Below are 27,143 nucleotides of genomic sequence, written 5' to 3'. Positions count from 1 at the left end.
TCGCCTCGGCTATGCCTTCGCCATCTGTGCACACTGATTGGCCGTTTTAGCAAAATTGAATGAGCTACGTCATCTGAATTTGCTCAACCAGCCATCAGCGCGCACCTGACGGAACTATCGCCAGCGGAACTATCGCCGAAGTAGATCGTTTGAGAATACGGCCCCAGGTGGCTCAGTTTCTTCAGATTAAAATAAATTACTATTAAATTCTTTATTGAAATGCCAAATTAACTGTGTATTAAGACTAAGTTTCCACTTATGTTCATCTTCTTATATGCAACAATAAAATGAAACAGCAAGTTGAAGAAAAAATACTTGCATCTTAGTATAATAAATATTGAATGCAATGTTTCAGAAAGTACTAACTTATGCAGAGCTTCCTATTCACATTAGAACAGTAAGTTACTGCTCCAAAGCATTATTTCCTTGCTTTAAACAGCAAATTTTTCTGCTCCAAAAGCATATATTTCTGCTCCAAACTGTGATTTTACCTCCTCCGAAAGCTACTCCAAAAGACAAAGTGCTGCTTCCATCACTGAGGAGGAAGAACGTGGCAAATAACTATCTGTCGAGAGGGCTGATCGAAACTTCTTACACAAGCAGTAGGACTTTGCGATCCAGGTCCATCATTAAGGTTGTGGTGTATAATTTGTGCATAAGTACATCCTACTCTAAATTATTTTGTAAATTATATAAATTTTATTGAGTATAAATGCTCCTGTCGCATTTTCAGTCTACAAACATGCTGAAATAAGACATGCTTGTGAAAAATTGCACAATCGCGCAGCCCCGGCCATTCCAGTGCCGCAGATTGATGCCTTTCTACTTAGCCAGTGCCTCGCATGACACCTTCTGTCCCTGTATGAAACTTTGGAGAAAGTTTCCTGGCCAGAAGAAAAGTATTGAAAGACCCTGGTATGGATAAAATTTTTTTATATATCTCAAGAATTATGTTACATAGAAAGCTGATACTTGCTGAAGCATTGCGCAGATTCCTTACATTTAAAATTTATGTTCCAAGATGTTTATGTTCTCTGTGCGAAGCAACATTGATCTTTTTATACAACTTTTACACAATTTTTGTGCAGATATTTCTTTTTCCTTCATATGCATAATAATGATGTTTTGGAACTAGTATCATCAGAAAGAGAATTTCTTTCTCTACAATTTGATACTATACACTTAGTATCATATCAAGCATGCTCTGTGAAAGGAAAATAAATATTTACTAGACTACCTGAAAACTAATTCTTTTGCCATGGGCAGGAAAGTGTTAACCCGATTTTCATAGAACTTGATCAGGGGTGCAAAAATTGCGAATTATTGGGTTCTGCCTGAAAACAAAGGACCCTAATACACGTGCCTATTTCAGCCCCTATCTTAGCTAAAATGAGGATTTAAATGCCTAAAACTCTCACTTTTAGTGCAATTGGGCATTGATCTGACAGGCTCCATGCCCAGCAGTAAAACACCATATTCGCTGACCCTGCATGGCATAGTCGGAGACTGATTTGTTGTCAAGTTGAAGTTTCTTATGCCTACCAAATATCCAAGAAACCTGTGGTAAAGTTTCTATAGCTTCAAAGCTTTGTCTTTAGGGCTGTTTACACAATAGGGTAGTAACGTCAAACAAAAGAAACTACACCCGTCACAGAGTTGTGAGAAAATGTTTTTGTAGCATGCATGATTTGACCTACAAATAAGGCAGCATGGGGTGCACTAGCTTAACCTGACTTGCGCAATGCACATGTGCAGAGGATCAGCAGAGGCGACCAAGCAGGCGCAGCTTCTGATCCAGGGCCTGGTCCAGGAGCCCGACCGTGACCTCTCGGACATAATGGCCCAGCATGGTGTTGCGGCTCCAACCTCTGCAAAGGCATCGACATCTTCCTCGGACCATCGAACCTCCTCCTCCTCGTCAAACCACATGGTGAGTCATGCGACTAGCTTGTCTCGCTGTGCACATGTCACGACTGTATTCTCTTCATTTTGAAGCAACTTGATGCATTGCTCTAATGCCGTCCCCACTGTAATGGCATTGTATGGATAGCCAGGGCTCTCCCTACAAAGCTATATCAAGTTACTGTCTAGAGCGACAGTGGTGATGTCCCAGCAGCAATCTGGTACAAAAGCATGGGGCTCTCATGATGGACAGCCGAGACATTTGGGGTGCTAAAGGACTTGAAACAAAGCATTGAATCTGAAGAGCAGTGCACGCCATGAAGAAAAAATGAGCAAGGGCCATGTCCCAGTTTTGCTCGCTGCAACTAAGAATGGCTTGGGCAAGCTGCAGCCATGTGTTATCGGCAAGAGCAGGTATGTTGTTTCAAGGATGTGAAAGGCCTCTTGGTCCAGTACGCATTCCACGATAAAAATGATGCAGATCCGACATACTGTAGGAACCAGCACAGAAGCGAAGCCTTGTGTGCTGGTTGCTTTGATTGATGATAATTAGGGGTGTTGATGATGGCATATGCTATGTGGCGACGCCCAGGGAGCTCCAGAGGGCATTGTGCATTTTGGACGTGGTGCGGTCAAAAGAGTTTCCTTTCCTCTCTGACTTGCTCCTGTCATGTATACGCACGCTTTGAACCCCCACCCCCGGCTTTCCTCCACGCTGTGGACCAGACAGCAGCAGCCACAGTAGCAGCAGTGGGAAAGTCGAAGGAAGAGGCAAAGAAATCTTCGCTTTAAAATGTGAATGACAGTCGCTCTTTTTACTGAGCCACTCTGGGCATGGGATGCTGAGCTGGGGATGTCTGCGCCACAAGGTTTGTCATCTTCTAGACTGATAGTTTCCACGGGCAACCAAAGACAAATCCAATCCCAACCCTCTACTTGGAAGGATTTTTACATATCAGCTTGGATTTAACAGAACCATCACATGCCACATTGCACTTCTAGCGGAATGACGATCGGGGCAATGGCCTAAGACGGTGTGTGAAGTGTAATTTGTTCAATTAAAGCAGAAATGCAGTTCAATGAAGAGTTTGGCTCATGGCCGCGCTTTCTTTTGAAAGCGCGGTCAGAGGAGATAGACCAGTACAAAATCCCCGGCTATCGCAAGGGTAATGTAAAGCAAATGAAATGTATGCCTATTTTTCACATTCAACGAGAACTGTTTCACAAAGTTTCAAATGAAGCCGTAGGTGGCTTGAGAAAATAATAATCTCTACTTTGTAAGTGGCCAGCAAGCAATCAACATTCCATCAATTAAAAATGTTTTCCAGACCTTTCCTTAGGAACCGGCTTATCAGTGCTGGCCTGCTAACTTTGTGTTGCCTTTAACCCTTTGTGGTACAGTGGTACAACTATGTACCACTTTTTGGGCATGTGTCAAATGCCCGTAATGAAACAACTGTTCAAATTGGAGCCAATTTTACTAGTGCTGCCATCTACCAAGGCGTTAAGAAAGCTTTATGTGCATTTTTATTTTATTCCGTCATGTGGCGTGAAGTGCAACTTAGTTTTTGCAAATGCCTTCATTGCGGTTCAGTACGTGCTGCTGTGGCGTGGGAAAAACTCACTGAAAACACTGCTTCAACATGCCTATTAAGCGTCTCCTTTTACCCGTTTGGTAAATGGAATCTAGTGATTCATCTGCAACCACATACATACATTGAGGGCGCCCTAATTTTTCACCGTTTTGAATTGTCTGTTCTGGGCTCACTTTCGGCTGGGGTTGTTAGGCCTAAGCGGACGGCTGTCGCACCGGTCAAATCACACAGGTTGTGGATTTGCATCCTTTCTGAAAGCGAAGGTAATTTTTCATTCATAATACCAACATAGCTCAAGTCGCCCTTCGACTGATTTATCTGCTTGGCGACTGTAGTTACGTAGTCCTGTGTATCACAGGTCGCTGGTCCCCCTTCGCGTTTGCGCGGCTTTACTGGCGTGAAAGCAGAGTAGCGCGAGGGGATAGCTATAGTAGTTAGTGATTCAATTGTTCTTAATTAAGCACATTAGAGGTCACATCTTTACGCAGGAGGAGGGTGTTGCCCTCTCATTTGAATTGCCGTAGAATCCAGAAATCAGTGAAGACTGCGAGGACTGCGGAAGCGACGAGAAGTTCGTCCTTGAGCTGGTGCATGAGGAAGAGGAAGACTCTAACGACGGTGTCCCTTCCGGAAGTGTGTCTTCGAAGTGAGAGCACTCGTATTCGCGAAAAAGACCAACGAAAGAGAAAACGACGTGCAAGTTGGTCCACGCTCTTCTTTCGGATGAAGAGGAAGCTGCTCCGTTAGAAAATTGGACCCTTGGGTAAACTCCCAAACAGTATTTTAGAGGTAACAAAAATATGGGACCTGCTGTTTTGCTCGGAAGATCATTTGGCTGCAAAGAAGGCATTGTTCTACTTTGAGAAAGAAGTGCTTGATGTTCTCGTCACAGAGACGAATACGTATAATAGGCATATATTTATCGGCCAAGATCGTCACCTGTAGCGGTAGGCCAGTCGACAGAGGTGTAGGCGAGACTCCATGGCACAGCAGCAAGTTTGAACGAGCTTTCCGTGCAACGAAGGCCAAGTTCTGCTATGTGTCGAATGTTTTAAGCCATTCCACAAGTAAACAGCAGCATTGGCTTTGTAAATATCGTTCCTGTTACACATTCTCTTTTCATTTTAAACCGCCTGTGGACAGCGGTACAAATGTGTACCAAATTTCATTTCTTGTAGTAAAGTCAGTGGTACATATATGTACCACTTTTTTTTTTCGAGAACTGCTGCACCACGTTTCTTGAAAAACGCGTCAAACATTTTCTTTTGCCCTCCTGAATGCTATTCGTCAGTTTTTATGAAAGAAATTTCAAGGAAAAAGTAGCACCTCACAAAGGGTTAATAAGGCTAGAGCATACTACACATCTAGATATCTAAGTTACTGATATCTAGCAAGGTTCTTGTTAAGGAACGTCATTAGCCTCCTGAGCATGTGCAGTACTGTGTTAGTTTGGAAGCATAAATGTTTGCGCTAGATTGTCTGGTATTCAATATTCTATTTGATATTCAACCTTTTAAAAAAATTTGATTGTATATTCGATTCAAAATCTACTATGTGGTATTTGCACACCCCTAATATCGTATTTACTTAATTTTAAGCACCCCGTTTTTTTCACGATCGCGATTCATTCTCACTAGATACGAAAAATCCGAAATTACCCCTCCCTCTACCCCAACTTTTTTGTTTTTTTTTTTTGCAGCGATATCTTAACGAGACTGGTGCGAGAATTAACATTTTGTTTGGCACACATTCAAAGGAAAAATACCTAGGTGCAGACAGTGAATCCACCGCTTGTGTCTGATACTTAGTCACTTTCACTGCCACTCAAGTCCATCATACCACTTGAGCAGCCGTTCTCAGTATCCCACAGCAGGTCGTCTTCCGTCACCTCGGGACTCCAACGGGTCCAGCTCGACGACAGAGTGAGCAAGTGTGCTTGGTGACCTTGGCTACATGTACTTCCTTGCATGCAAACTTTTTCCATATTTCTTTTGTGAAGATAGGTGCGGGGTGCTTAGAATTGCAAAAATACGGTGAATATCATACTTGAAAGTCTGTCATGACTGGGAGGTGTATTAGGGCCTGCGTGGTGTAGTGGTGGCTTTGGCCGGAGGGTGCAGGATCAAATCCCTGTTGCAGCAGTCACATTTTGATGGGGGCGAAATGCAATAACATTTATGGTGCCGTGCATTGGGTGCACATTGAAGGACCCCAGAATTATGTATTAGTGGTTGTATTACTGTCACTATTTACATGAAGCCAGAGTTCTCCCCATGATGTATGGTGGGGAAAATGTTGCCCAACTGCTTCCGTTTACCGCCCACCACACTGATTGACCATCCACCCCTTTGAGGGGCAGTCGGCCATTATAATGGTCAGTTTGGTGAGTTTCCTTTCTTTTTTTTTTTTTGAATTCTAGATGTTCCTTTATCATGCAGGAAAATATTAGAAAAAAATCTGAAGGTGACAGAAACTCGCTTTCCCAGTATGCTGCTGCCAAAAATTGGCTAGAAAGTCGGGCTTTGGAAGGGGCCTTCACATCAAGGATTGCACAGCCGCATCTTGGTAGTGTTGTAAAGAGGAGAGATTGGCGCTGTGCTTACACTAAAATAAAGAAATATAAAAAGTAAAAACAAAAAAGCAAAAAAAAGTGGAATAACTGATATTGAGGTTTCCTCCATGGCAATTCATTACTGCTGCTACATACACGCAGGAAGTGCTCTTGTTGGCTAACTAGAATGGCAGGCTGTTCATTCATTTATTCTGGTGATATTTGACAATCGCGTTAGGCTGCATCGCTAGCTTGCGTCTCTTTTGCTAATATATTCGAAAGGTGAAAGTCTTGAATGTAACATGCAAATAGCGAATGGACATACTGAAAAAACAAAAAGATATTTATTTGCATGTGTAACCCCCTTCAAAAATTTTTGTGGTAAGCCTGCATGAAGCCGTTGACTTCCTTAACCAATCTTGTTTTGTATCATTGCACTTTAAGCAGAGCCATAAACTGCGTGTTCATTCCAGTACAGTTCGCAAGGCGGAACTCTCGCAACAGGGAAATTTTCATTTCATAATAATTGCTCTGTTCTTGCAGTCCTACTCAAAAAAGTGCTGCATAGGTTTATCCTGAAGCTGCATTTTAAAACAGTTTTCTATCATGGCAACATTTTGGTGGACTGATAAGGCACTACAACTTCATAAGGCTCTCGGCTAGACCTTTGTAGGAAAATTAAGTGAATGGAACCTTTATTGGCATATCTTTCAGGCCCAGGACTTGGGGCTAGACCAAAGATTGTTGTGGAAAAACTTTGCCTTATATTCACAGTACTTAAATAAGCACAATACATTGGTAGCATTTGCTACTCGTTTCGTGTTCAATTCGGGAAGTCACTATTCAAATTGCAGTAAAACACGTAGGGCTAGCTGGTGCATAGCTTTCAACAGTGACGGCACACTAAGAAGGAACAAAGACAGGACAAGGCGCTACTGCAGCTTAGTACTTGCAATCTTCACTGGATCCAGCGAAAAGCATACCAGGTGAAGCCAATCGTAGAGCAGGTGGACCTGTCGCCATATCTCCGAACGTAGAATTCGGCACATTCATTTCACATGGCCATACCAACGGTCTAACACAACTGAACAGAGCGGTGAATTCTGTTGGCACAAGTCGCACAAGTTGGGACAAAAAAGCGCCTTGTCCTGTCTTTGTTCCTTCTTAGTGTGCCGTCACTGTTGGTGCTTCATCTTTTGAAACAAATTTTGAACACTATTCAAAGCTATTGAATTTTCATTTTGTTCACATTGTGTAAGGGACAAGAGCAGTTAGTTAGTCTACAGAGAGCAAGTCTGATACAAAAGGAGACTCTTCTGAATGATTCTGGTGCAGGAGAACTCCTGTTATTGCTCAGATGGTGCAGTTCCTAAACAAACACATAGAGGAGGTCATTTATGCACAATAGTTACCAGCCGTTGAAGCATTGCTTGCCTTAGGCAGCCTTGCTGTCTCTATTAGACAAAGCAATTTATTATTTGGCCTGTCCTCGTCATGTTTGTATTCCTTCAAAATGATGCATGATGCTCCAGCTCCTTCATTGAGTCTTTTACTCCACTGCGTGCATCTGTCACATGCTTTTTTTTCTCCATAATTGCCATTATTGTTGTGCACCAGATTTGATTCTAATTTCCTTTGTTTCTCATTCATAAGCTTCTCAATTGACCTGAAATCCAGTTAACAGCATTACATGTATAAAATAATGTAAATAATCCTTTTGTTGCCGTAGTTCGTAGAACTTCTAATTTTGATTTTTTTTTTTAGAAATTCAGAATATTCGATTCAATATTCGAAAGTAATGTTTTTCTCAAATACGTTTTGCAGTCCAATTTTTTCCAGTTTTGCCGCACCTACAAATAACAAGTATGAATTTGCTCGTGTAAGAACGAGATGAAAGGGGGTTAACCGAGGGGCCTGATTTTGAGCAACGCATGCATAATCCGAAGACGTGGGATCGTTCCCCCACCTGCGGAAAGTTGTTTTTTCATCCACTTTCATTGCCATTAATTTATCGTTTCTTTAATTAGCTTAGTAAGTACAAGTAATTTCATTTATGTTTTCCTTGGTGTTTTTATTTGTTGACTTCTCATAATTTGCTCATGTGTAATTCTGGTACCTTTAAATAGCTGCTTCTGCTCCCCTACAATTACTTTGTACATCTATGTTTTTCTACATTTGCTAATCACAAATTTGCATCAACAGTACGCTATCTTCACTTCGTGTTTTGAATGTCGTGTCCTGAAGGCCACCAGATTACACGCTGATAAACATCTGCCAGTTTAAGCTGAGAGTAAAATTGGAAGCCCATTTTGGTAAAGCCTTATGGAACTTTTGTTTTCTCCTTTGCTGCAGGGCTCTTCTTCAGTGCTAGTCTCTGGCAGTGGTGGTAGCAGCAGCAACAAGCTCAGTCGACAGGGCAACTCGGCCAAGGTGGTGGGTGTGAAAGCTGCATCAACACCTGCGCCCTCTCTGCCACCGTTTGGTCAAACACGCCCTGCCCCTCGGCCTGGGATACCTACGCTCTCAGGTGGAGGCAGCAGCAATAGCAGTGGAAGCTCTGCACCGGTGACATCGTCTGCAGCACCACCATTTACCTCGGGCTCAGCTGGCTGGGGCACTCTAGCATCGTGCTCTGCCTCAGCAAAGCCTGTTGCGACTGTGGTAACAACTGTGACAACTGCGTCCGCAGTAGTCACTGCAATTCCGTCTATGTCATCCACTTCAGCTGCTGTGAATGGGACAGCTGCTACATCAGCATCGTACACCCAAGCTGTTATTTCACCAGCCAAGAGCTCAAGCCGTGCAGCTTCTGCTGATCCGCGTCCTAGCTCATCACCAAGCTCGGGTGGTGGCAGCCCTTCACCGACATTAGGCAGTACTGGCCACGTGGCAGCGTCGTCAACGGCTGCTGCAGCAAGCAGTACCTCTACAACCACTTCAGTGCCAGCTTGTACCTCCTCGACCAACACTGCGCCAGCTATCAGCATTCCGCAGACATTCTCGCCCTTCAACAACGTGTTCAGCAAGGAGACACAGCCGAGTGTCTGGGGCCAGCGGGAATCCTCCAAGCCTAACTTTGCCTCCGTGGCCGCTTCCGGTGTGTGTGGCGTCCCTAGCTCCAGTGGCGGCAGTGTAGGAAGTGCACCAGCACCGCCTGAACCTCTTGTGGATGCAGCCAAGGCTCCTGGCTATCGAGGCAACCTGCACGTGTCACCGCCCAACTTTGGCCCTATTGGCAGTGGACCGCGGAGTGCCCCATGCACACCCCCCATAGGTGCAGGGGCACCACCTTCACCTCCTTCCCAGCCGCAGGCACAGTCCCAACCACCAACGCAGGCACAAGAATTTTATGAAAGTGCCTCTGCGCAAACGACAGGGGTGCCACAGGCAGTGCAAGCTTCCCCACAGCAAACATCGTCACGCATGGTGTTTGGTCCACCCCACTATGGGTCATCAGCACCCGAGCTGGTACCACCACCCCAGCAGCAACAGCAGCAGCAGCCGCAGCAGCAGCAGTCACAGCAGCAGTCACAGCAGCAGCAGCAGCAGCAGCAGCAACAGCAGCAGCAACAGCAACAGCAGCAGCAACAGCAGCAGCAGCAGCAGCAGCAACAGCAGCAGCCTCAGCAGCAGCAACCAACCATCCAGAGTACCCTGAACCCCAATGCACCGGACTTCTCTAGTAGATCAGCACCACCAGTGATGCTTGCGGCACCATTCCCGCAAGTGGGTGCAGGTCACCACCACCACCACCTCACCGCCCACCACCACCAACACCCAGCAGCCACAGGAAGTCTTCCTGGAATGCGAATGCCTTTTGCACCACCGCAGGAATTTCTGCACCCAGTGCAAAGTGGCAGCCACCTTGGACACCACCATCAGGGAGCAGCAGGAGCGCTGGGAGCGCACCCTGGGGTATATCCACTGCAATTGATGTCACACCTCCAACAGCAGTACTCTGGTCTAGTGGCCCCTGTGGGACAGATGCCCAAGGGTGCCGACCGCGCACCGCTTGGGGTGCGGCTTGCGGGTAAGTAACGACACTCAGTTTCTGCATTGAATTGTTTCTAACACATCAGCAGCTTTTTAATTTTTTTTTCATATTCATGTTGTTGGCTGTCTCTTTAAGTTTTGTTGGTATGAAGTTATGCTACATATACAGTAAAATCTTGTTAATTCAGATCTCACGGGACCACAAGACATGTCAGAATTATCCGAATGCCGAATTAACAAATAAACAACAAGAACAGCATTAAAATCAAGATGGAGCAGCATACCTTTACTTGCTGAAGTACTGCGTTATGGGCCTCTACCTTTTCGCATAAATCCCAGCTGTCGTGACAATTTTTCTGAGTCCTAAGTGGTCAGCAGCATGGTCAACAGGCTCTCTGCAGTGCCTGAACAAAAATCTTCTAGAATTAAAAGTGCCCCCGTTGCCTCTCTTGAGGTGCAATGAGGTCGCGGCTGCTTCTCCTCAGATGGCCTTTTCTCATCGGAATTGTGGTCATGCTGGGAGCACATAAGATCATTTACAATTTCTTTTTCGGTTAGCCAGCCAGCTGTGGCTGGCTGGCTAACTGAAACTGGCTATAGTCGATCAAGTATAGTCGGCAAGCGTCACATCAGTTTGCAAAACAGCGTCAAAGCTCGGGCAGTAATCGTCGCTCTTCGATTACTGCCAGATCCTTGGGCTCAAGCCTAACAAAACGCCGAAACAACTGGTGATAACATGATGAGGTGTGTTTTTCCACACCTGAGTGATCATGTGCACTGCGCTAAGTAGGTTCACTTTGTATTGCATCCAAACTTGGGAGCACAAAAGCATCAGCTATAGCAGTTCTCTTCGGTATTTAAATTCCGCAAACTGAATAGCAAGGGTTGAAGAGCAGAAATAGTTCAGCAGAACCTCGTTCATACGTTTTGGGGGAAAAATTGGAGAAAAAATGTACTAACGGGAAAAACGTACGATCCAAAGTAACTGAAAAACTTTGGCAGACTCAACTAATGCTATCTACGTAATGCGAAGCGTCACGCGTATCGTTGCAGCCCGAGACGCATTTTGTTGTTGGCGTGGTGTGTTAACCCCTTAAGTGTTTCAAATGAGCAGAGCTTTTGCTACCAGAATACGTTCTCCTCTCGAGTGTTCAGGATCAGAAGCACTCGTCTATGGCTTAAATCACATGTCGCCCACCAGATGACGCACCTGACGATTTCTGCTTCTCCTGCAGCAGGAGTGTGGTTTTCGTGTGAAAACATGGTGTCCGGTGGTTACGACACATGCATAGTTCGCCCGTCAACCCAAAAAGGAAGCTCTTCATCTTTATCTTCTTCCAGTGAAGACGATTTGGATATTGATGTTTATCTTGTATTTTGAAAGTGAAGAAGACAGCGATGACACTTAATTGAGCAGTTTTTCTGGTGATAACGTCTCTGAAGTGAACATTGCGAGTGCTCGTCAGTGGGTGCAGCTTGGTGTCTACAATCCTGGTGCAAGCCTCCTCACTTTCCATTTTTGGCCATTCTAGGCAAGACTTTCAATTTAATATCGCCAGGTGACCGTCTGAAGTGCATATAGCAGTTTCTCGACGATGAACTGATTACACTAGTGGTCGATGAAACCATCTTAATGTGGCTAAAAAGCTAAAATGCTCTCGTCCCAGTGAACACTCCCGCCTCAAAATATGTGTACCAGTGACCAAAAAGAGATCCTGCTTTTGCAGGGAATAAGTTCAAAACCTCCGAACAGCAGTGGTACTGGTCCAAGAACAGTGCACACCTATTTTCGGAGGTGTGATGCCCTGTAACCGGTTCTTACTAATAATGTGAATGCTGCACTTTGTGGATAATGCCAGCATCACTGACCTTAGTGGCCATCCACAGCCAAAGCTGTGCAAGATATGGCCATTTTTTGAACGATTGTTGAAGAACTACCACTCGGCATACATACCAGAGAGAGACATATGGATAGACGAAAGTCTCATGCTCTATAATGGCAGGCTACGATGGGTGCAATACATCCCACTGAATATAAAGGAGCAAGATTTGGCTTGAAATTTTACATGCTTTGTGAGGCATCATCGGAATATATGTGGGATGTCTTGATCTGTACTGGAAAAGGCACAAATCTCTGCACACCAACAAATCTTGCACCCTGTTCACCAATGGGTACTAAAGTTGTTATGAAGCTCCTCGAGCCCTTGCTAGGCACGGGGTACTTCCTGTACCCCACGTACTGCCTGACGATACTAGACAACTTCTGTACTTTGACAGAGCTCGTAGACCTCCTTATCCAGAACCGCACAGATGTGTGCAGCTCCGTGAGACCAAACAGAAAGGGCATGCCTCCAGATTTCCAGACGAAGTAGCTTAAAGGAACCCTGAAATGATTTTGTACAAACGTACTGATTTATTCAAGTAGGTCCTTCTGATCATTAATTGACGCATCTTAGTGCTCCGCGTAAAGCATGTAAGTTATTATAAGGTGTTAAAAGTGTACATCGCTGCTGATCGCAGCACACTGCTCGACGAAATTTTCAGTCGCCCCTAACCATATGGCATAAATCACCCAATTGACGTCAGTAGGAAGAGCTATCCGATTTGCTCCCCAGGACGCATCGATAATTTTTCCACCTTTATGGTGAACAAGTGATGTTCGTTATAGTTGGAATGTTAGTTAATTTGTTTCTATAAAAAGAAATTAACAGAAAGAGAATTCAGAAGAACAATTTCTCACTACAGTTAAGCACTTCTGACACACATCAAGCGTCATCTGCTTGTGTTACAACGAGCTCCATTTTGACGAGAGCTCCGAGGTCAGAGTCAGTATCAGTCTTTTTGCGAGCACTGCGATTCGACTTTGTTGCATTGTGGACTGCAAACGTAAGCCACTGGCAATTTGTCAAGCTGCGATATCGTGTCCCTCTGCAAGGCAGCAGACGAGCGGACTGGCTGTAGTGCATCGACCTGCCGCTATCCGATTGGCGCCAGGATTTGTGCGTTTGCAGCCATCACTTTACACTGGAAAATTATTAACGCAATAGCGTTTTGTGAGTCCGGTATTAGTGTAAACGCAAGCGCAAGGGTACAGGGCCTGGCTGTTTGACAGTGTCGTTTCACGGGATGAGCAGAAGCACAAATGTGAATGGTCTGCATGGTGCAGCCACCTGGTGGCACAGAGCTCAACCACACACAGTAGCAGTAATGAAATGTATTATTTGCTGCTGGTGTGAATTTTTCGCAGGAGTGTAATCATTAACACATTGTTTTTGTAAATGCTTAAAATGTTTTACACTTGGTTAGAGCAATACTAGCTCTTTCTTTGGCTGGTTAAGCTCTGCGCCAATGGGTGGCTGGACCGTGGAGACCGATCAGGCAACTCACGTACGTCTACAAAGTTCCTTCATCAGCTTGAGTTTATGCCTCCACCGTTGGGTCGAAACGTTCAGCTAGTGTGTTATTACCGGAATAACAGACACGTTCTGCGCTGCGACAAAATGCTCGCAACGCACGCTGCTTTGATAGCTCTCGCTTGGGGTCGACGGCCAAGCCTATAGAGGAGAGGTTTCGCATGGGCGGGCTCCAAAACAACTGGAAGTCGATGATGTGACATCGCATCGTGACGCAGAAGCAGTGAAGGCGGAGCTTAGCCGCGATCGCTCGGGGAATGAGTTGAGGAGGAAAAGCATGGCTACGGAGGAAGGTAACTTGTAATCGCTGGTAGCTCCATTAATATGTAAAGCTTCACTTAAGTTGTGGTGCGAATGTTCTGTTTGGTGTTTGAATGTTTGGGTCGAACAGTGCATCAAATTTTTTATTCTTATAAGTTTATTTCCTTGTTTATTGTTATTCGTGAATGAGGAGTACATATATACCAATGTAAAATATTTTTTCTCACTTTACGGTCACCCGAGAAAAATTACGGTAAATTTTTAAAAATTAAGTCCCAAAGAAGATTTGGAATCTGTAATAAAAAAAATCGACCCTGGGCCGTCGCATATGGCGAAAAGCATCGACGCTCAAAGAGTTAATATGACACGTTTCACACAGATTGTGGTGTGAATGATTAACTTTAGCTGTACCTTACGTGTCTACAAAATCTGTCCGAACAGTTTAGGGGCCCTATAAGAAAGGAGAGGTGTAAGCTTACCAGCGCGGTAAATGTGTCGCTCTCCAATGGCAAAACAAAAAAGTAGTCTCTGTCATGAGCACAATGCACACTGCAAGCATGGAGACTTTCAGAGATTTGAAAGGACGAGACGTCACGAAGCCGAGCATCGTGCGTGACTATAATCACATGATGGGCAGTGTTGACAAGTTAGATCAGATGCTGGCCGACTACCCTGCCCTCAGAAAATAGCCAATGATATACTGCAAGAATATTTTTTGCCGCTTGATTGGTGAAGCTACATTTAACTCTTTTGTGTTGTACTAAAAATATGGAGGGAAGATGAGCCACCTTGACTATCGCCTCACCCTAATTGAGTCAATCTTGAAGTCAATCCTTGATCCTTCGAGAAAAGTAAAACACGGCTGGTTGTCTGATGTCCTTGACCCTGTGCTGTTATTTCACCAACCAAGAGCTCAAGCCGTGCAGCTTCTGCTGATCCGTGTCCTAGTTCATCACCAAGCTCGGGTGGTGGCAGCCCTTCACATCATCAACAGCTGCTGCAGCAAGCAGTACCTCTACAGCCACTTCAGTGCCAGCTAGTGCCTCCTCGACCAAGACTGCGTCAGCTATCATCTGGCGCAATGTTTGAAGCGCTTTCCTACTTACATCCTGCCAAGCCGAAGCAGTGCCAACTGGAAAATTCTTCATTTGCTGTCAGAAGCAAGGAGAAAAGGGGAAGAAAGTTTAAAAAAAGGAAACTAGGTTTTCGCACATCAGCTGCAACAAGCCGCCCTGCTTTTAAATTTACCACATAGTCTCGAATCTTCCAGAGTGAAATAGCCAAAGGTTGATTGCCTACACAAGTGAAAAATGATGAGACGTTTGCGACTATCTTCTTTATGTGGTTTGTATTTTTTACCAGCAGCAGGCAGCTGGTTTCCGATGTAATGTTCAAAATAATCTGTATTGTGTTGATTTGACTTAGTATGTGGTGGAAATATTTTTTCAACATCGAGTACCTCGATGCTTCGAAATCAGCAATAAAAGAATAGGCACTTTTCGTTAGGAAATTTTCAAAAAAAAATAAATAATATCTTAAGGGGTTAAGAGGGCAACAGGAAACCGAAGCGAAATCGAGTTGGTGGGTGGCGCCTAATGCCGCCCAAGTGAAACGTGATGGCCATATCGCGCCGCCTGCAGCAGGGAACTGCAGTGCGTTTAGATTATCGCCTACCAAAACCATGGAGTATGGTACCAATGACACTAAACGCCACGCGCTGTAAAACAGATAGGTGAAGATGCGTATCGCAATAGGTTTGGCGGCAATAGCTTCGAATGCGGCGAGCCGTCGTTTTCACGTGAGACAAGCGGGCGAGTATTGCAGTGAAGCCGCAGCGGCGGGCAGCTACGTACTGTTCTCAATTGTGCGCACCTCGTGCATTTTCTCGTTTAACGGGATCAAGCGATCGGAAAACCTATCATCCGATCGCAGTTTAGCAACGTACTGAATGTTGGTGCTGAAAAATCGTGTTTTCCAGGGACGTATGAACCGGTAAAAAATTAGCATAACTCTATTGGGTCATTTTTTGGGTTCTCGATTGCTAACGTTGGGGCCGGGAAAACGTATGTAATGGGAATGTATCAACTAAATTCTAATTAGGCGACATAAAAAAAGCAACTTTGATGCTTTTCAGTTCAATAATGCAGGGAGGTACCTGCAATTGTGCATTATCATTGTTCTTTTGCACCCCTTGGAAGAGAACTGTGGTTCCAACTGCGGCAGCCAGCCTAAAAAAATATCTGAGGTCATCGAAGCCTTTCTTTTTGCCCAGTATTCAACAGGAAAGCTTTTGATATTTTTGAAATAACATGGTTTTGTGGCCTTCCCAGTGACTACAAAGGACAACCGCTCCGTCCCAGTCGTATTGTCAGCAAGAAGCACAGTTATTGTTTGCTTGCATTTTTTGCGACTGATGCACAGGTCTCCTTTGAAGGTCACCGTCTTGTCTGAAAGAGCCTTAAAGGAGAGCACCGTCTTGTCGGCATTTAACGGATCATTTGGGGGATTCGCAGCGTTGTGCTGAAGTAGCTGCATGTTCCTCCACTCAGTGGTCACGTTTTCATCGGAACAGCCCTTTTGCCTGCACACACTTCTGAAAACGATTCATGCCTCTCTCTGAACCTCTCTAACCAGCCCTTGGAAGCCTTGAATGAATCAGTGTTTGTCGTTGCACGCTTTTCCACTTGTGCCATTATCAGATGTCCACTCAAAGGCAGGTGTGCATTGCGACAGTCACCCACCCACCAAAACAAAGCTGCTTCCTGCTGAGGATGAGCTGCGGTTCGCAACCACTTTCTTTAAGCATGAAACTTTTTCCCTAGCGTGATCTGGTGTTTGTTCTTAAAATGTGTCCAAAGTGCTTCTCTTCATGTCGTACCTTTTCATGATGACTTTGATTTTAACTTTAGTTGCAGAGTCCTTGGCCACATACTTGTCGCTTTGCCGGCGTTACCATCAGTGTAGCACCGAGTGTAACGGCATGCACAACACGGCAGCTATGAAAAGAGAACGCTCCATGAGAACAGCCAATGCGAATGCTGCAATAACAGGAAAAAGGCTGCAGGCAAGCGAAGAGAACAAGAAAAGAAATGAAATAGAAAAGAAATTGCATCATCATCATCATCATTTATTGACCCTTAAAGGCCCCTGTTGGGGTATTACGTAGATGGGGAGCATACATAAGAAAAAGAAACGTAGAAACAGTCATGACTGAAGTAAGAAACAATAATAATAAACATTCAGAAGGGCAAAGAAGGTGCAATCAAATAAATGTCAAACACAAAAAGTAATAACCAATGCATTCAAAAAAGTGTGATGTAGTAAAAAGTAAAATCCATTAAGCATCAATACTCAGAAAGTTCGTTAGTATGTATCGAAACTTGGTAGGGTTACGTTCGATTACTACGCGGTCCGGTAAACTGCAATAGCTACCGGCAAGAAAGAGCTGTTGAAGGATTTAGTAGAGCCATGAAGACATTGAATACTGAGGTTGTTTGAGAGACGGCGTGAAGTACAGTTGGGTGGCAAGAGAAGTGTCTCGCGTAAATGTGGGAGATTATAATAGAGCTTTTGAAAGAGTCATAAGCGTGAGATTTTTCGGCGATGTGCTAATGATTGGATGTGGAGGGATGATTGGATGTTTCTAACACTTAGCCGATAGTCGTACTGGGATGTAATAAACCGGGCTGCGCGATTTTGGACGGCTTCCAGTAGCTCAACAAGGTACGCTTGACGGGGATTCCATATTGCCGACGCGAATTCCAGTTTATTACGGATAAATGTTTCATACACTAGTTGACGGATCACAGGGGGGTGATGATGATAGTGACCGTCTTATGAATCCCGGGGATCGATTAGTGGCAGTAACCAGATTTTGGATATGTTCTGAACACGTAAGCTTGCTGGTGAAGGTGATACCAATGTACATGTATGATTGAACCAGCTCAATAGGAAGGGAATGCAAAGAGTAAGAGTATGACATGAGAGAGTGTTTCCGCGATACGCTCATGAACTTACATTTTTTGGCGTTTAGCTGCATGAGCCACTCTGTGCACCATTTTTCAATTGTAGTGAGGTCACGCTGTAAAAGCAACTGATCATTGTATGAGTTTATATGGCGGTACAGCATGCAGTCATCGGCAAAGAGCCGGATGGATGACGAAATACCAGAGGGGAGGTCATTAATGAAAATTAAAAACAAAAGGGGTCCAAGGACTGAACCTTGCGGTACTCCAGATAACACTTCGGTGACTGTAGAGTGATGGTGTCTAATCACTGTAAACTGTGATCGGCCAATTAGGAAGCACCGGATCCAGGACGTGATTAGAGGATGTAGACACAAGCTGTTCACTTTGATCATTAGTCATTCATGAGGTACACGGTCAAAGGCTTTCGAAAAGTCTAGATAAATTACGTCTGTTTGGAAGAGAGAATCAAGGTTTAAATGGAGGTCAGTAGTGAATTCAAAGAGTTGAGTTTCACAAGAGTGACCTGGTCGGAAGCCATGCTGGTTACAGAAAAGACAAGAGTTAGCTTCAAGATGAGAGGCAACATGAGAATAGATTATATGTTGAAGAAGTTTGCAGGCAATGCAGGTGAGTGATATTGGGCGATAATTCGATAGATCAGTTCTGTCGCCACTTTTGAAAATCGGGACAACCTTGCTTAACTTCCAGTCGTTATGAATGGTACTGGTAGTTATGGACTGCGTAAAGATGATTTGCAGAATGTTATTAGTAAGCACCTTAGTGCTTTTGACGATTTTAGCGAGAATGTTATCCGGGCTGGGAGTGATGTGAATTGCAGTGATGTTACACTCCGTGAACGTGGGTTACGCACAATGCTGTTTGGGAGTTTATAAGCTATGCCATCTTGCCCAACACCCCCATTGTTGCAAGCCGCCTAGCACATTCTTCGGGAGTCTCCTGGGCATGCCTAGCCTTTTGCCGGTCTTGTTCAGTTTATGCCCAGCATTTGCCAATGACTTCAGAGTTTGTCGACTCACGCTCGGCCTGCCGCCGCTTGTGTTGCTGCTTCGTCCTTCTCGCTCGGCGCTCTGCCTCTCGATCGCCAGACTAACCCAGTATATCCATAACACACACAGCCCCTACCAACTGCCAGCAAAGGTGAACCCGACATGCCTCCGCCTTCCTCCTTGCCCCCCTTCGTAGCCTGCTCCTCCATACCTTCCCTGATGTGCACTTCTCTCCACGTACAGGCGCCCTCCTTCTCTGCCGCTCACTTCCCTCTCCCAGCTCGCCGGCCTCCGACTTAATCTCGCCGATTTCATAGATGGGGCATGTACACATGCACACAAAAACGGATGCAATGGCGATGCCTCCCACATTTTGGTTTCACTCAAGTGGTGCTGACTTTACTTCGCTTTTGTGCAGTAGCAGTTGTCAGCATTTGCCAGAATTATTTGGTGCATGTGTGAATTCTGCCAAATTAAAGAATGTTTGGTTGTATAGACCAGCATGCACTGTTTCCAGGTCCAAAATACTGTTCCGAATTAATGGGTGTTGAACGAGCTTTTAGTGTACTTGTTTCGGTAGTGCAGCTGTGTTCTCATCTACCTCTTGCAGTGAAAGGGGCCCTGCACCACCTTTTTTTTTTTTTTTTTTTTTGAAGTCTCAAAATCGCACTGGAATGAATGAAGTGCCTTTCAAGTAATATATTATCAAAGTAATTTGAGAACGAAAATCTAGTATGATTGGAGGTATTGCAAGTGCTTTACCTTTCCGACTGAAGAAGCGGACTATTGTCTGCTCATGCTCACGCTCGGCCGCGGCTGCCCATGTTGGAATTAAACTTCGGCCACGCTACTTATCAGTGTCGTAGCCATTGGGTCTCTTTAATTTCAACTAGTTTTGGACACTCAATTAGCCTCGAACCATGCAAAACTTAGTCCTACCACATGCATGCCTGCCAGCGTGCACTTACCCTGGCCGCCCGTGGCTTGATGCCTTGACAGACTTCGCTTTCTACTGAGCTATTGAAGCGCTTCAAAATGCGCAAGTCGGGCGTGGCTACGATTCGTCTGTCAAGCTGGTGCAGGACAAAGCCAGTCCACACAACGTAGCACAACCAGACTGGAGCATATAAGCACAAGCGTGCACTCAAGTCCTGTTGTCAGGGTGTCTACCAATTGGGAAAATCGGGAATGCTCAAGGATTTTGTGCTTCTATCAGGGAAAATTAGCTGTAATTTTATTGAAAGGGAACGAAAGTCACACTAATGCTGGCTCGAGTAACAGAGAAGAATCGTAATGAATAGTCTTTGAAGACTTTTCATCGGCTGGAGGAGTTGCCATTGTACAGCCAACGACCGATTTTCCGGACGCCCAATATTGGGACATGCCCGATAATGCGGACGGTTTCGTGGCACCGCCACATACTCCAGAGTCAGTGTATAAGAAGGTCTGAAATTTCAGACGCAAGAACCCTTCGCCGTTTGATTTTCGGACTTATCGCCATGACCGCATGTCCAAAACTACATTAATCAAAGCCACCACTGCTGTCATTTTATCTTGCCGCCTTGAACCAGCACTCTCGCATGCAGGTTCACTGGCAGCCGTAGTCACCTCCGCAGCAGTGCTAGTTCTAGCTGCTTCGACATTTACTGTTAAGCTTCTTGCCGTTTGGTGCCATGTTTTTCATTGAAAGAATTCGTGGCTGTTAGCAATGGAACCGACTCCGCCTTTTTAATCCTCGCAATTGACTTAGAAGCTCGGAAAGCACGGCACGTTGCGCAATGCTGGTTTACGAAAGTCGGCTTCGCCTCAATACAGTAATGTCGCGCGGTGAAGCATATGCGAAGCATTGCCGTGAAGCTTAATAAGCGTGGGAAGGGGCAATTGTCGCAGGGCACAGTATGTATTCCTTAATTATACACGCGTGCACACACTGTATCTTGTCACAGTATGAGCACCGATATGCCTAATAAGTGCAATGGCAGGCCTTCAGAGCTGCTATGAACGTGCCTGTGCTGATTGGAGCCCTTAAGGGCAGTAAGAGACGTGCATTCATTTTTTCTAACGTTTTTGCGGCCCCTAGGGAATCCGAAAAATCGGACGTTGACTGTACAACAGACCAAGAGGATGCTTGAAATGGCCCATGGGGCAAACGCGCAGTGGAATGAGGACAAGAACAGAAAAGACCAAACGCACTGACGAATGAACGGGAAAGGAAGTCTGCTGCCGCTTCTTTGAAGGAGCTTGAGCAAAGTTTTGGCTGACGCAGAGGTGTAGGTGTCCCTCATCCAAACCAAAATAAACTCTTTAAAGCAGTGAAACGCAACGCTGAGGCATTGTGCACAGGCTGAGAGTATGTCAGGACAGTTGAGTTTGACTTTCCTGCTGCTGAGAGAGAATGCCACTAGTGGCAAAATTGGAACCTCAGTTGATATCGTGAGTTGCCATCATTGATATGAGTTGCCATCAGTTGATAGAAATAGCTTATATTTGCCAATATTTGCTTCTGTATGCATCTTTTTTGATTCGTATTTGTACATGTTCAACTCTATTTGCAATGGGCTTTACCATTTTTGTTTTTTCAAAGATATTTTGTTTGCTGTGCACTTTAACCCCTCCCTACTTTCTTTTTAAATCAAATAAACTCTACTCCTTAGTATTAAAACTGGATTAAGACTTTTTTTTTTAACGTGTTTACTAGAGTGACACAGCATAAGTTCTGCGTCACTCGGGGAATTTTGCAAAGGGACTCGGGGGAAACCTGGAAAACTCAGGGAATTTGGAAATGCCAACTCTGTGGACACCCTGGTTGTACACAAAGCAAACGCTGCACATGTGCACTACAGTTGCACGTAGCTACGGCCTGCTGTGTAGCATAGGTGCCGCGGCTGCCATGAATTGCCGTGAAGAGTCCGCTCACCGAGTGCACTGCAGCTCACTGAGGACAGCCACATTTGGTGCGTCATATGCACCAAAATGGGAAATACGGACGTCTACATGAACATCCAAAATCACATTTGAACTGCGAGCCACGGTGATGTTCAGTAGGCAAAGTGTTGTGGGCACATCCTGCTATGCCATAGTCTTTCCAATGTAAGACATGGAACAAGGAGCACAAGCACCATGAAGGGGATCATGTGCGGCCTTTAATTGCCAAACACTTTGCTTTTGCTAAATGCATTGAAGTATTTTTGTGGCATAGTATTTCTGAAATTGTCTTTTTTAACTTCAAATGCATTTCTTGATTTTACTAAATGGTTCAGGGCCCCTTTAAATACCTTGCTCGTTCATACACGGGATGTTGGTACATGACAGGTCTTAGCTAGAACCAGACAGGTCTTAGCTAGCTCTCTTAGTGCCAGCTGGTTGAGAAGGCACACACTTTACGACACAATCAGCTGTCAAGCATGTATGCTTGACAGCTGATGAGGATGATATTACAAGACAAGTCAAAGCACTCGATTGCAGACCCAAAGTGCGCCGTATCGCTGATGAGTGCAGTTTATCTCGGAAGTTCATTCCAGTCTCGTGCAGTTCGGACAAAAAATGACTGCAGGAATGTAGTGGTACAACCGTATGGTGGGCTCACCGTGTTCGGATGGTGCACTTTATCATTGCTCATCTTGTACTGCCATCAGTCTTGCCCATGTGTGTGATCTCGTACTCGACTGCCGATAAGGTCTACAAATGAGAACGTATTGACAGAGAGCTTCCCGCAGTGGCTTATTCACCAGCCTCTCCTCCGGCTGCACAGCTTAGGCCGCTAGGCCTAACCAGCACCACTTTGTCGGGTATCTGCTACCAAAGTGGCAGTTTCATGCCCAGCCAAATTTTATATTTAGTTCTTCACATCCAATAATTTCTTATATATCCACATTCGTTATGTTGAGGTTCGACTGCATGTGCCTCTACGACTTATTGCTGATCATCCAGGTGCTATATTCCTGGAACTGCCTCTGGAATAATGTACACTTACAAAGCAATGCTCTATAAAAATCCCAGAGTTAACTCATTTGCAGTAGTACATTCTAGTTCTTACATTCAACCGCGGGTTTTGATCTGGTTGTCTAAGCTGCTGGAAGATATCACAATAGTGGCATGCAGTTTTGCGATTTCTTATGTGTGCATGCATGTGATGTGTTTCTTGCCTGTAATCAGCACCAGCATCACCTGCCCCCCTTTGTTTTATTCATAAGCAATGATCAATTTTCTCAACTGTTCATCTTAACAGACATTACGAAAATTCAGTCATTCCGCTGCTAAAGCTGCATTCTGGAGGTTTTATAGTAGTAAGAATAGATGTTGAGGTGCGTGAGAACAAAAGCAAATTTTATTTAACGACCAGTCTCTTCCCCTGAATCGGTAGAGAAAAGCAGAAAAATGTGAAATTGCACCTGCTCAGCTACAGCATAGTCGTCTCGATGCGTGCTCACTTCTCATTCAGATTATTGTTGTAAGTGGCACTTTAAAATTTTTACAGAACATGGGGGTGGTTTAGCCTATGCTGCTGGGCCTAATGACTGTGTTGAAAACACGCAAAGACCAAAACTAGCCTGTAATTTCTTCGCGCTAATGGGAAATAGAGAATTATTTGGTATATCGCAAATTCGTGACACTGGGCGTTAAGAGGTTAATTATACCACAGTGCACTAGGGTTTCAGTAACATAATTACAATGTCAAGAATAGTTACCATCTGATTGTTGACTCTGCCACCTGAAGCGTGGACCTGCTCGGAAAACTCAACTGAGTTTAATGGCATCTCACTTCTAGCAGCACTTATTTCCCTTTGTGAACGCCTAAAACAAAGGATTTTACTACATTCAAGAAGGTAGTGATCTACATGTCGCTGTTGTTGACATGTATCACGACTAAAACAGTGTACACCTTCATCTCCTGTGTCATGCTGGAAGCTGCTACTTTGTAATAAATCTCATAGGTGACAGATAGGTTGGTAAAGACGAAATTAAGTGCCCAGCTATATAGAATGAGAATGTTAATACGTATGGCGGTTTTAAGCGGTGTGCTCAAATATCTTGCGCACCCGGTGAAGGTCCTGTAAATGTCTTCCAAGTATTACTTTCAATCAACCAATACATTTGACCCTCGTTATAACAAAGTCATATTCAGCATGATAATACATTCACTATAAGCACACACATACACATTGACATTGGCAAAAAGGAAAATCGCAATTGGATCTATGTGAAAGAAAATGCAAGCACAATGCCTCCCAACTAAGCAAGGCGTCCCCAGTGTATTTTGATGGCCAGTCGGCAGCTTGCCATGCCACTATGGGGCACTGAAACAACAATAAATTACACACGCGTATTTTGCAGCTTTGCAACTACGTAATCAGTATGATCACTTGGGATCTGCACATCAGCTTGCCAGCTGTCCAACTCAGCCAGACTACTGGCCAAAACACCCATGTCCGTCCCTAATGTGCTTTGCCGTTCCTAATGTCCCTAGTTGCTTTTGCCGAGTACAGTTGCCAACTGATATTTAAGGCATGGAAAGAGGCACTCTCAGACCCAAACTTTGGTGTTACAGCCATCAACCTAGCCCATGTGTGTGATCTCCTACATAATCACCAAGAGTGAGCTTCGGACACTCTGGCATTGCAAATTTGCTGGGACGGCTGAACATGGGGGTGGTTTAGCCTATGCTGCTGGGCCTAATGACTGCCACTTCGTCAGCAGTCAAAACTAAAGTTCTGCTGCAGTGCCGAGTCGACACTGCGGCAACTTTTTCAACTTCCGTGTTAGTGGCATCGTCCATGTAGGTTGTGTCCAAAAAGCTGGTGACACATCATGCAGTGTCTGAAATTTTGGTTCCCATTAACATTGGTGATAAGCGTAGGTGGTGGTGCTGCTGCTGAGAAATTAAAACAGTTGTGCAGGTCCATAAAAACAGGCATTATAAAAATGAGTCTGTACTTTTAACTTGTGAGGTACATCTTAAGGGTTAACTAACTTGTGTTATTGCCTTGAATTACTGCAAGTATGGACTTTTACGATGTGTATTGATTGTGAAGTTCGATTGTTTCTTAGACATCCATGAGCCATTGACCCAACCTTGTGCCCTGGAAAAATTGGCGGTCAAGCATTTTTCACTCATGCCTAGTGTGATTCCTTCGCTCTGAAACTGTAAGCAGGCTTGCTTGCACACCACCCCAGGAAATTATGGGCAAAGGGACCATTGTTTCCCAGACTTGGATGCATTTCTGCGTGCTTTTCTAGCTCACCTTAGGTTTCCCATTGCTCAACTTCATTTGTTTGGCAGAGGCAAAAAGCCTGTCGTCACTCAAGTAAGGTTTTGATACACCTGCCACGTAAATCACTTTGGTCTGTACATTCTTTGACTTTGTAGGTCTGGGAGGGCTCGCATTACCATGGTGACTGTTTTTCATGGTCACTCAAAGTAGCCTTCTGGTCGCACACCATGTTGCTGTAGTAAACAATCCACATTTTTCATGATAAGAATGTGCATGTGCTGTGCCCTAGCACTGCCGGCTGGAAAAGCTCATGTACAGGTACCGCACTAGCAGCCAGTTGCATTTGATTTTATGCTACCTGCACTAGCATCTCGGAATACATTATAGCGGCTCAGAATAGTTTTCCATTACCATCCATAAAGCATGACCAGCATCATAGACATTGTCAAGTGACACCATGAAAACGGCATGCATGAAAGATGTTACACGACCACCGTGCACCTGACACAGAAAGTGTTTATTGAAGGTAATGCATTTTAGCTTGATTCACAAAGCCAGTACGATAGCTGACCAGCACGCAACACCGAAAAAATGTGAACAGAGGTTGCAGGTAGATGAGTTAAAGTGATTGACACTGGTCGTCGTTGGTTTTTGCAGTTCTGGCAACCTGACAGCACCTAGTTAGTTCCCATCCTGATAGGAACAGCGTCAGAGTCGCATGGGGTCCTAAGACAGCCCGAAGCTGCCCGAAATTTTCAAAATTGAATGCTGGAACAGCTGGCCGAAATAAACATAAAGACACTACCAGGATGGCAGCAGCCAGTGCACACAGCATAGTCTTGCCCACTTGAAAATATGTAGTTATGTTATCCAAAGAGTTGAAGCAGTAATGTCGAGCTATCACTTTTGAGGATGCTATCATTTTCGTGAGATTTTGCGCGACTTGGCACAGGACGCGTGCTGTGCCAAGCTCACTATTCTTGCACAGTGCAAGAATAGTGACAAACAATAGTGATTCACACAGTAAGCAGTATCTGTTATGAGAGCAGTAATTGAATGTACGTGTGGTTATATAGACTGGCTGGACTGGCTGGGCATTACTCCATCAGTGCATTTGATTAAATCGACAGCTGAGTTAGAACACATTGGTGTCGAAGCTGTTTATGCACCCAAACACCCCACAACGGGAACACTGGCTAGCTGTGACCGTCTTCACTAACTGCAGAAAAAAGAAAAAATGTTGTCACATAAATGCAAGAGAGATGAGAAAGGATACCATCAGGGAGAAAAGTAAACCCAAAAGGTGCTGCAGTATGTGGGAAGGAGAGTCCACAACTCGCGAGACATAACGCCGATCTAACACATGAAGGCACCGGGCAGTGTTCAGGGAAGGACATTTCACTGGATGCAAAGGAATTTAGGCACAATAATTAAATGCGGACAACTTCAAATGTTTGCCGCCTCTCATCTCACCACCTCAGTAGGCAGAATGGGCAGAATGGCAGAAGTAATGAAAACCGAAGGTAACCATTGCCAGTTGGCTATTCAAGGTAAAAGTCCTAAGGTAGACCAAGCGCCCGAGTTGCAATTCAAGTCCTCACAAAGATGGTGGTGAGTGCTCATCGCCTGTTTTTGTCGTCTGCTAGCCAGAGAGAGCTCACCTCAGAAGGCAGAATGGCAGAAGTAATGAAAACCGGAGGTACATTGCCAGTTGGCTATTCAAGGTAAAAGTCCTAAGGTAGACCAAGCGCCCGAGTTGCAATTCAAGTCCCCACAAAGATGGTGGTGAGTGCTCATCGCCTGTTTTTGTTGTATGCTAGCCAGAGAGAGCCTAAGGTTGCAGGTTCGATCCAAGCCTTAAATTTAGGTGCACATTAACGCTATCTGTGCCATGGATGAGCTGGATTTGTCCGCCCATTTCTGGCAAAAAGGGCCTAGGCACCCGAAACTTTTCATTTTCTAGTAATGCCAAAGGTGAGCTGGTTTTGTCTCAGTGGTTTGTAGTGTTTCTTGTAGATGGCAGCACGCAATTGATGAGGCAGCACCAGTGGGAGCGAGTTTATTCTGGCGGAGGAAGTAAAACATGCTGGCGACTGGGGTCTTTAAAAATTCACCATTTTTGGACAGAATTCAGAATAAGATTGTGGCACGAAAGAACCCTAGGTGGTCAAAATTAATCTGGAGCCCAACACTACATTATGCCTTATAATCATCAGGTTGTGGTTCTGGCACATAAAACTC

The 27,143-nt window shown here is 44.8% G+C and overlaps 1 protein-coding gene across 14 annotated transcripts in view; it reads left to right on the top strand.

Annotated features, from left to right (window-relative positions):
- The window catches only part of mask (multiple ankyrin repeats single KH domain), a 214,186-nt gene that overhangs the window by 148,016 nt on the left and 39,027 nt on the right, over positions 1 to 27,143 (top strand). For all 14 annotated transcript variants that reach the window (XM_075684659.1, XM_075684624.1, XM_075684584.1 and 11 more), the window contains 2 exons: positions 1,756 to 1,930; positions 8,401 to 10,078. In XM_075684659.1, coding sequence (XP_075540774.1) covers positions 1,756 to 1,930; positions 8,401 to 10,078 — 1,853 coding nt within the window. The remainder of the gene's footprint in view (positions 1 to 1,755; positions 1,931 to 8,400; positions 10,079 to 27,143) is intronic.

The sequence above is a fragment of the Dermacentor variabilis genome, chromosome 1 (genome assembly GCF_050947875.1).
Source record: "Dermacentor variabilis isolate Ectoservices chromosome 1, ASM5094787v1, whole genome shotgun sequence".
NCBI lineage: Eukaryota > Metazoa > Arthropoda > Arachnida > Ixodida > Ixodidae > Dermacentor > Dermacentor variabilis.
This window is presented reverse-complemented; position numbering and strand designations above follow the sequence as displayed.